This window comes from Oncorhynchus clarkii, chromosome 22 (genome assembly GCF_045791955.1).
Source record: "Oncorhynchus clarkii lewisi isolate Uvic-CL-2024 chromosome 22, UVic_Ocla_1.0, whole genome shotgun sequence".
Lineage (NCBI taxonomy): Eukaryota > Metazoa > Chordata > Actinopteri > Salmoniformes > Salmonidae > Oncorhynchus > Oncorhynchus clarkii.
The window spans coordinates 20,958,395-20,969,763 of NC_092168.1; the positions used below are offsets into that span (position 1 = coordinate 20,958,395).

At 41.6% G+C, this 11,369-nt stretch overlaps 1 protein-coding gene across 1 annotated transcript; it reads right to left on the reverse strand.

Moving 5' to 3' along the window:
• Positions 1-412: 412 nt before the first annotated feature.
• LOC139380567 (UDP-glucuronosyltransferase-like) lies at positions 413-10,082 on the reverse strand. The gene is made up of 5 exons (XM_071123345.1): positions 7,648-10,082; positions 5,309-5,440; positions 3,014-3,101; positions 2,610-2,829; positions 413-1,409 (listed from the first exon to the last, which is right to left on the reverse strand). Exons 1-5 carry the CDS (start codon positions 8,584-8,586, stop codon positions 1,121-1,123), a joined length of 1,668 nt encoding a protein of 555 aa, XP_070979446.1. The 5' UTR covers positions 8,587-10,082; the 3' UTR covers positions 413-1,120.
• Between the last annotated feature and the right edge of the window lie 1,287 nt (positions 10,083-11,369).

The window sequence follows — 11,369 nt, forward strand, 5'->3', positions numbered from 1 at the left end:
CCCACTGATTAGTACTTATATAAGTGTGCCCTTTGGTTTCTATTGGGCTGTCGATTGTTGTTCCCGTGTCCACTGGTGGTGTGAGTACCTATGCGTTGGTGCAGCTGTTATGCTGCGTGCTATATATATATATTGTGTATTATGGGAATCGTCCTGTGGCGTTCAACAAGGTTTACCCTCGCTCTTTTGTTTGGGTTCAGCCCAGTGTTTTTGTATACGTGTGTATTCCTGCACCTGTCTCCATAATTCTTTATTCCAGCATGACATATATTGGTTGTGTTACCAGGATCTTAAATTGTATAAAAATAAAGTTGTACACTATATATATATATATATATATATATATATATATATATATATATATATATATATATATTACTCCAAACAATTGATTTAAGTAAACCTAATAACCAATGTTTTGGTAACTCTGACTGTGCGACTTTATTTTTCTACAGTTCAATCTTTGTTGGTTAGCGCCTCTACAAAACAATGTGGGTGTGCGTCAGCTCATGCTTTTTACTAAACAGGATCTTGAATTGGCATCACACATGCTAGACAGGCCAACAGTTTTGAAGTCACACTCCAACAGCACAGTGGCTGACTGTGGAATAAATAGGAGGCTGCTGAGGGGAGGACGGCTCATAATAATGGCCGAAATGGCATCAAACACATGGAAACTACGTGCTTGATGTATTTGATACCATTCCACTCATTCCAATCCAGCCATTACCAGCAGTTAAGGTGCAACCAACCTCCTGTGGTGGAATGAGACTGTCTTGCTGGTGGCAGGCATCAGGCCTTATTGACAACAGATACATGAAGTTACTCTGACATTATCCTGAGATATCAAACAAACAAAATGTTATACACAGGGCCTAGAGTGGGCAGTGTAGTTACTCTGGACTCTAGGGCCTGATGGCTTGGGCTGGGATTCAATCTGTAGCGCATTGTAGCGCGCTTGACATTTTAAGGTACTTTCTGATTGAGCCAACATCTGCAGCGTTTACTGTGACTGATCTCCGCAAACACAGGAACATTGCCTTTAAAAGACACATTATTGTCGACAGCGCTCTACAACGAGCCTTGGATTGAATCCCGGCCTAGGCCACAGGAAGGACATTCACTCATTCTTCTTCTTCTTCATAGTCTTCTTCGTACCACAACACTTGCGGAAGCAGACTTTGCAGCATTTAACGGTGACCATGACAACAATGAGAACTATAGTGAGTAGCAGAGTGAACACGTCCAGACTGTGGTACTGGATCCAGTTGAGGTCGTGAGCGGCGGGTCTTAGGTGTTCCGCTCCGCCGTGGCGCATAACAAACTCCGCCCAGAACACAGCCAGGTCCAGGGGCTCGATGGGACGGTCCTTATGTACCGCTGACAGCTTCAGCATCTTCTCCTTGTAACTGGGGCAGAAAAACAGATGCAACAGGGTTTCCAATCTCCTCAGACTGGGGCTGAATTCTAATGAACTCAGACGTTTATTTAAATCATGCATTGTTGACAATATATTTGCACTGAAACTCAATATGTAGATCTCAAGTTAGGATTTGGTCTATATTTTTATCCTACTTGTCCTGTTAATTTGAGCTGGTGCACTAAAACATGTATACACCTCAACAATTTATAACCATTTTTACCAGAAAGGTGAAATTTTAACCTATCTTGGAGAATGCAGCATTACTAGTTATTGTTGATGGTCCTCATGATAAAAATGACTTTAGAGGATTATGTAGATTCCATTTTAGATTACATGTAGTTACATTTAAGAGGTTAATAGTTTGTATTTTCAGTGTATAACATGTCCTTGTAACATTATTATGCTGAACAAAAATATAAACGCACAAAAAGCTTTTTTCTCTCAAATTGTGTGCACAAATTTGTTTACATCCCTCTGTGAACATTTTGTCTTTGCCAAAATAATCCATCCACTTGGCAGGTGTGGCATATCAAGAAGCTGATTAAACAGCATGATCATTATACAGGTGCATCTTGAGCTAGGGACAATAAAAGGCCACTCTAAAATGTGCAGTTTTGTCACACAACACAATGCCTCAGATGTCTGAAGTTTTGAGGGAGTGTGCAATTGGCATGCTGACTATAGGAATGTCCACCAGAGCTGTTGCAAGCTAATTTAATGTTAATTTCTCTACCATAAGCCACCTCCAACGTTGTTTTAGGAAATTTGACAGTACGTCCAACTTGCCTCACAACCGCAGACCATGTGTATGGCGTTGTGTGGGTGAGCGGTTTACTGATGTCAGTGTTTTGAACAGAGTGCCCCATGGTGGTGGTGGGGTTATGCTATGGGCATAAGCTATGGACAACGAACACAATTCCATTTTATCGATTGCCATTTTGAATGCCCAAAAATATTGTGATGAGATCCTGGGGCCCATTTTCTATTAAAGGTATCTGTGACCAACAGATGCATATCTGTATTCCCAGTCATGTGAAATCCATAGATTAGGCCCTAATTTATTTATTTCAATTGACTAATTTCCTCATATGAACTGTAACTCAGTACAATTGTAGAAATTGTTGCATGTTGCGTTTATATTTTTGTTCAGTATACTTCCTTGTATTATGTTAACATGATGTCTGACCTCTTGTCGTTGATGACCTTGTTGAGGGCCTCTACCAGTTTCTCTGAGGTGATATCGAACAAAGTGAGCACCTCCCCGACACCCCTCACCGCCATGCGATGTACGTTGTCACTCTGGTCACCGAACAACGGAAGCATCACCATGGGAACACTGTTACAGATCCCCTCGTAGATCCCATGGGTTCCTCCGTGGGTGATGAAGGCCTTGACCTTGGGGTGGCCTAGAACATGGAACATAGAACATTCACCACGAAGAAGAAGATGTATTGCTTCTCTTGCAAAATGGCAACAACAGTAGCATGTGTTTACTGAGAAGAGTACCCCTCTGTAACTTCTGTAACCCAGGTGGTTTTCATCATAACTATATCATTGTAACATTATCTCTGATGATGAGACGAAACCAACCCAGCAGATCATTCTGAGGAAGCCACTTCATCAATCTGACGTTGTCTGGAGCGTTCTCAGGCACCACTCCTGTGTACCTCCACACCACCTGAAAACAGAGAACAGTTTACTTAGTTTATCAAGTCATATAGAATCATCTGACAATTCCGGATATAGTGGTGAAGGTACACCACTTTGTAGTGGAGTATAAATGTGTGTCTGGAGAGTTAAGGCATAGCTCCAGTGTACACCACACAAACTGAACAACATAGAACTGCAGCTTGCCATGACCCTTGACGTAGTATATGAAGAATGGAGAATATGCAAATCATTGAAACTCCATGTAATTACAGCATGCCTCAGAGTTAAGTACAACAGGGGACAAAGGACTTGTTCTTAGTCTAGATTAGATTAATGGTGGATTGGAGATTAGGCCTATATGCAGCATTGGGTAGGTAATTTTCTAAATGTAATCCGTTAGTTACTAGTTACCTGTCCAAAATAGTCTTCAGTAACGTAACTTTTAGATTACCCAAACTCAGTAACGTATTCTAATTACTTTCAGATTACTTTCCCCTTAAAACGGCATGAGAAGAAGACAAAAATTAATATTACCAATTGAATGACATCTATTGCAGGATAAATCCGTGTTAGAGTTTACATAGCTGGCTATAAATGGATTTTGCATTTTACATTACGGGTTGGTTATGTAGGCTTCTTCTAACCCATTGCTTTCTACTATAGATAATTATACAATCAGGCTGTATTGATTTTGTTTTATTAGGATCTCCATTAGCTGACACCAATGGCTACAGCTAGTCTTACTGGGGTCTGACACATAACGAAAAATACATTACAGTCAAAAGATTTTACAATTGACATACTGTACATTAACATGTAGTTTGCGTGTGTGTGCATCTATCAGTTACACATACATGTCAGTACACACAAGTAGGTCATATGGAGGAGAGGCCTTGTGACTGGAGGTGTTGCTTTATTTGTTTTTTGATATGGAAGGGAGTTCCCTGCAATCATGGCTCTGTATAATACTGTATGTTTTCTTGAATTTGTTCCCGACCTGGGGACTGGGAAGAGACCCCTGGTGGCATGTCTGGTGGGGTAAGTGTGTTTATCAGTGTTGTATGTAAGTTGACTATGCAAACAATTGATTTCTTATAAAAACAAGAAGTGATACATTCAGTCTCCTCAACTCTTAGCTAAGAGGGACTGGCATGCATAGTATTGATATTAGCCCTCTGACGACAATGAAGAGCAAAATGTGCCACTCTGTCCTGGGCCAGCTGCAGCTTAATTAGGTCCTTTGCGGCACTTGACCAGACGACTGGACAATAATCAAGATAAGATAAAACTAGAGCCTGCAGGACTTGCTTTGTGTAGTGTGGTGTCAAAAAAGCAGAGCATCTCTTTATCACAGACAGACTTAGAACCATTCAATATTTGTTGACCATGACAGTTTAGAATCTAAGGTAACACCAAGTAATTTAGTCTCCTCAACTTGTTCAACAGCCACACCATTCATTACCAGATTCAGCTGAGGTCTAGAACTTAAAGAATTATTTGTACCAAATACAATGGCCTTAGTTTTAGAGATGTTAAGGACCAGTTTAGTACTGGCCACCCATTCTAAAACTGACTGCAACTCTTTGTTCAGGGTTGCATTAATTTCACTAGCTGTGGTTGCTGACCCATATAGGGCTGAATCACCAGTATACATGGACACACAGGCTGAAATCTAACAGTATAGCTCCCACAATCTTCTTCTTATGAATTTATGTCAACCAATCATCAGTCAATTGTGTAATTGCAGTGCATGACTAAGCTAACATATAGAATGGTTTTAAGATGGTCATACTATTGATCATTTAGCTATTTGATTTTGAATTTCAGGACCCCATTTGGTATTAAAAATATATATATAAAAAAAATTATTTGATAAAATATTGAATTTGGCCTTTACTACTACAGCCTATAGAAACGCATCCATTCATAAATATCAAAAAATCATAAAGAATAAGGTTTTAAAGTGTCTGTCCTATATCTAGGAGATGTAAGAAAGCTCAGGAAATATGTTGTCAGTTGTTGATGTCTACAGAAGACATAGAGACTGTATACTTAAAGATTGTGTTGGTCAGAAATGGTTAACTGTGGGAAACATTATGTAATAGACAGACGATGGATGCGTTCCAAATAACACCCTATTCCCTATATAGTGAACTACTTTTGACCAGCTGTGGTCAAAAGTAGTGCAATATATGGAATAGGGTGCCATTTGGGCCAGCATCGAGGTGTCTTTACCCTCTGAGGGATCTTGCTGAAGGCATCAAAGAACTGCTTGGCTTTCTCCTCAGGCATCTGAGAGATCATAGAGCCCAGGGTGAAGACCACGAAGCCATCCTCTCCTGACTCATCCACAAACTCCTGCAGGTCCTGTTGAGGCACGGGGGAAGAGTTAGTTTACAAAAACATTTTACATTTATACTTATCAAAAATATAAACGCAACATACAACAATTTAAATGATTTTATGAAAAAGGAAATCAGTCAACTGAAATAAATTCATTAAGCCCTAATCTAAGGATTTCATGTTACTGGGCGGGGGCGCAGCCATGGGTGGGAGCCACGCCCACCCACCACTTGGGAGCCACGCCCACCTACCACTTGGGAGCCACGCCCACCCACTGGGGAGCCAATCAGAATGAGTTTTTCCCCACAAAAGGGCTTTATTACAGACATAAGTATGCCTAAGTTTCATCAGCTGTCCGGGTGGCTGGTCTCAGACGATCCCACAGGTGAAGAAGCCGGATATGGAGGTCCTGGGCTGGCGTGGTTACACGTGGTCTGAGGTTATGAGGCCAGTTGGATGTACTGCCAAATTCTCTAAAATGACATTGGAAGCGGCTTATGGTAAAGAAATTAACATTAATTTATCTGGAAACAGCTCTGGTGGACATTTCTGTGGCATTGTACTGTGTGACCAAACTTTACACTTTGGACTGGCCTTTTATTGTCCCAAGCACAATTACTTGTTCCTTTTCTTTTCTTTCTTATTCTTATTTAGGGGCTTGTAGGTAACCACTTCACTGTAAGGTCTACACCTATTGTATTCGGTGCATGTGATTAATAAGATTTGATTTGAAGGTGCAGTACGTCCAACTGGCCTCACAACCACAAATCACAGTTATTGCAAGTAGACCCTTCTCCAAAATATCCGCAGAACCACACACACGATGAACCAAACACACAATGAATTGTGGTCCTTCACTATGCAATGGAATTGTATGTACATACAGGCAGAAAACAAACAGCAACTGCTGTGTGAAACCTCACCTCATGGTGCTCATCAATATTTCACATTGAACAATATAAACAGACAAGGCATCAAATGATTTAACTCACATTAAAAACATGCATGTCTAAATTCCACACATCAGTATTAGAACAGTCTTTGGTCTGCTTAGCAAAACATTAACTGAAGGAGGGAGGGTGAAGTTGTGAAAGGATACCATGCCTTGATAACACACCCTGTATTCATAGAAGATAAAGGCATAATCAACCCTACAACAATCACAGCTAACCCCAACCCTTACTCCACAGAACAATCCCTGCAGAGTAGTTTATCTTCCTGTGGTTTGTCGGGTAGGAACTAGAAGGGCCCCTCAGTTCCTCTGTTAGATTATAGTGGGGTGTATAATTGCCACAGTAGTGAATCTATCCCTTGAGGTTTCTGGACCTGGTTCCATATAGGGTGCACAGCTACGCACAGTTGAAGTTGTTTGTTTTAAAACATACTCTTGTGAGACTCACTGCTGGAAGTGGAGCTCTTTTACCACAGTTGAAGTTGTTTGTTCTAAAACATACTCTTATGAGACTCACTGCTGGAAGTGGAGCTCTTTTACCACAGTTGAAGTTGTTTGTTCTAAAACATACTCTTATGAGACTCACTGCTGGAAGTGGAGCTCTTTTACCACAGTTGAAGTTGTTTGTTCTAAAAACATACTCTTATGAGACTCACTGCTGGAAGTGGAGCTCTTTTACCACAGTTGAAGTTGTTTGTTCTAAAACATACTCTTATGAGACTCACTGCTGGAAGTGGAGCTCTTTTACCACAGTTGAAGTTGTTTGTTTTAAAAACATACTCTTATGAGACTCACTGCTGGAAGTGGAGCTCTTTTACCACAGTTGAAGTTGTTTGTTCTAAAACATACTCTTATGAGACTCACTGCTGGAAGTGGAGCTCTTTTACCACAGTTGAAGTTGTTTGTTCTAAAAACATACTCTTATGAGACTCACTGCTGGAAGTGGAGCTATTTTACCACAGTTGAAGTTGTTTGTTCTAAAACATACTCTTATGAGACTCACTGCTGGAAGTGGAGCTCTTTTACCACAGTTGAAGTTGTTTGTTCTAAAACATACTCTTATGAGACTCACTGCTGGAAGTGGAGCTCTTTTACCACAGTTGAAGTTGTTTGTTCTAAAACATACTCTTATGAGACTCACTGCTGGAAGTGGAGCTCTTTTACCACAGTTGAAGTTGTTTGTTCTAAAACATACTCTTATGAGACTCACTGCTGGAAGTGGAGCTCTTTTACCACAGTTGAAGTTGTTTGTTCTAAAACATACTCTTATGAGACTCACCGCTGGAAGTGGAGCTATTTTACCACAGTTGATGCCGCCAATGTTGACCATGTTGGGCATCCTGGGTTTGGGATACTCAAAGGAGTAGTCATACCTCAGCAGCCAGATCGCCCCCTGACCCAGAAGTTCCCTGTACGTCATGTCCTTCTCCAGGTACCTGCTGGTCAGCTCGTCAAAACTGGCAAACATCACCGTACACAGGTAGCTCTCCAGACTGTACATGAGCATGTTCTTAACCCTCCCTAGGAAATCCATGTGGTCAGTGTTGCCGGAGAATAAGCGTGGTACGTAGGATGGGGGAGTGGGGCACTGGGCAGCCTTCTCATCCAGCCCACAGGGGATCCCCCTCGAGAAGTACACCGCTGGGATGTTGAAGGAGCCAGCGATGACGGATCCACAGGGTAGGAAGGGGTCGGTCAGCATCATGTGAAATCTTTCTCCTCTCAGTCGCTTCATCAGGGGCTTGTCATACAGCAGACCCTCACAGCCTTTCACCTGCATGGTGGTGAAGTGAACCAGGTGCTGCACGTTCACAAATATGTCCATTACATCTGGGGCCTTGAGGAATGCAGCGTCCTTCAGTTTGTTGACGTTCTCGTCCAGCTGTGCCTTGCTGTAGGGGACCCTGAAGGTCTCAGTCCTGTAGTAGTCAGAGCCCTGGATGAGGATGGATGTGTCAGGGACCAGCACAACCATCTCATGGCCTCTGGCCGCCAGCTCCTTCACCAGCAGCTTCATGCTCAGCCAGTGGCTCCCGTCTACAGGCATCACCAGGACCTTGTCCCCCTGGACAGGCGCTGGACACAGGGCAAGGCAGCACAGCAGAACCAGCAGTCCCAGCCTAAGCCCCTGCCTCAGTCCCAACCCTGGCCCCAACCTCAGCCCCGGCCTCAGCCCCTGCCCCTGCTTAACCACAGGAACACCCTTCCGCCAGCCCATGCCTCTCTGCTCAGTTACACAAGCTGTTTTGTGAGAAGGAAACTACCTCCCCGAAGTCTGGCACTGAATGCTACTGAGAGGGGGCTGGACCTCAGACTAAACTGTGTGTGTCTGGGTCTGCCTTTGCAGGCAGGCTGTTATATAACCCCAGTCAGTCCTTCCTGTTGACTAAAGTCTATCAGCAAGCTGAATGGTTCAGGTTATTGATGACATGGAGAGGATTAGCTCGCTAGTAATTTCAATGTGACAGCCTTAACATATAGCGCTGAGTTGGTTCTGGGTGCCGATATTAGCTGCCTATTGACTAGTGACTTTTTGCAAAAGTATAACAGTTATACTTATGATCAGTAAAACATTGTATTAACAAGTATTGAAACCAGAAAAGTAAGCATAACTCATTTAAATGGGTTCTGTAACAAAAAAAAGAGCAATTTTTTTAACACCACTCATTGATAATACAGCGTTATACTTTTTTCCAATAGTCCTCAAATTGCTATAGTTGAATTGATGGTTTTCTTAGTTCTACAAAATAAACTGTTGTCTGTTATTCATAAATGTCCCATTGAGTAGCATGACATTACCTATGTTTACAATAACTTGTCCAGTGATTTGTGACACCTACACATTTTTCAAAAACACGCAAAACCCTACAGTGTTTAATAATAATGTAATGGTTGTTTTCATGACCCATTTAGGCAAATTGCGCATTAATAAATTGGCGACAGCCTGTATGCCCTCCTATAGGAGGTAGGCTACAGAATGCAATAATGTACTCATATGTGCCATATTTTAACAATTCTCATGTGCAAACGTATCGCCAAGGTCCATGCCATGGTGAAACGTCCACTCTTGTAGATCTGAAATAATTAGATGTTGAAAGTTGCCAGCCAACCAGAAAAGCATGGGGCAGCAATTTAGGCATTCTGGGAAGTCAGGACACAGTCCTGCACAGAAACATCATTTTGTAGTTGACATTTTTTATCTGCATGTAGCAGACATTTCGAATGAAATGAGAAGTGACGCGTTATAGTTACTGATACATCACGCGTGTACCTTCAAAATTATTAGGCAATCATAATATATATTTTTTTTAAAACGTTTCCATGATCATTTGTCGCAATAAAGAAGCTAGACAAAATAAAAATACACTCCTGTCGAATGGATAGGAAATGGATTATATTACTGCCGTTTCCATTACACATTTTGTGCGAGAATTCTTTTGTTGAATAAACCTGGGTCAATGGAAACCTGCTTAATGAAAAACAAAAGTAACGGGAAAGGTCATTACAGAGCACGCAAAATGCAAGTCATAGTTAACCCTCACACCAATAACCCTGCTCTGGGAGGAGTCATGATGGTATTCTAACCATTGAGCTATACCCTAAATCTCAAAGTATTACCTCATATTTCGTGAGGAATCCAGGTCATTACCCCTTCAACTCCTCCCACCCAAAACACTGACACGCAATCTTAAACTCTCAGTGGCACGCCAACCTGCATGCACACATACTTACTTTCGCAACCACCGTTGCATGCACAGACGCTCACACACTTTTCACACGTTGATATACACACACACTTCAAAAAAGACCAGTGGCGTGCGAAACAAGCTGCTTTGGAAAACAGACATCCACACCTCCAGTCCGGGGGAGATAACATCAAACATATCATATATAGAAAGGAAGTTCACCTACAGTTATTGACACCACGGTTGATAAAACACCTTCAGCAGAGTGACACAAATACGTTACATATGTCCTACACTATGGTAATGAAGAATATAATATTAGATATCCTTGAACATTCCATTCTATGGAAAGAATAAATCTGCATTGAAATAACACTACGTTGTAAGCAATCAACACTTTCAATCACAAATTACTATGCAGTAAACAGTGCTAATCAAAGATTTGGAGGTGAAATTACTGTAATCAACAACAACAATGTAATCCTGAATACAGTCTCATCCACAGAGAGCCTTTCTTCACCACCGCCTATTTGCTCTCTACTCACAGTGAAGGTTTCTGATTTCTGATTAAAGAAACTAAATATGAAGTTACTGTACTTCCAGTGATCGTACAGTTTTCTGTTTGTTGTTACCATGTTTGTTTTTCCATCTTCACTGAACAAAAATGTGAACGCAACATGTAAAGTGTTGGTCCCATATTTCATAAGCTGAAATAAAAGAACACAGAAATTTTCCATATACAAAAAGCTTATTTCTCTCAAATTCTGTGGACAAATTTGTCGACATTCCTGTTAGTGAGCATTTCTCCTTTGCTAAGATAATCCATCCACGTGACAGGTGTGGCATATCAATAATCTGGGTTAAATAGCATGATCATTACACAGGTGCACCTTGTGCTGGGGACAATAAAAGGTCACTCTAAAATGTGCAGTTTTGTCACACAACACAATGCCACAGATGCCTTAAGTTTTGAGGGAGTGTACAATTGGCATGCTGACTGCAGGAATGTCCACCAGATAATTTAATATTAATTTCTCTACCATAAGCTGCCTACAAAAGTCATTTTAGAGAATTTGGAAGTAAGTCCAATCAGCCTCACAACCACAGACCACGTGTAACCACGCCAGCCCAGGACCTCAATATCCAGCTACTTCACCTGGGGGATCGTCTGAGATGAGCCACCCGGACAGCTGATGAAACTGTGGGTTTGCACAACTGAATAATTTTTCCACCAACTGTCAGAAACCTTCTCAGGGAAGCTCATCTGCATGCTCGTCGTCCTCACCAGCAGTTCGGCGTCATAACCGTAACTTGT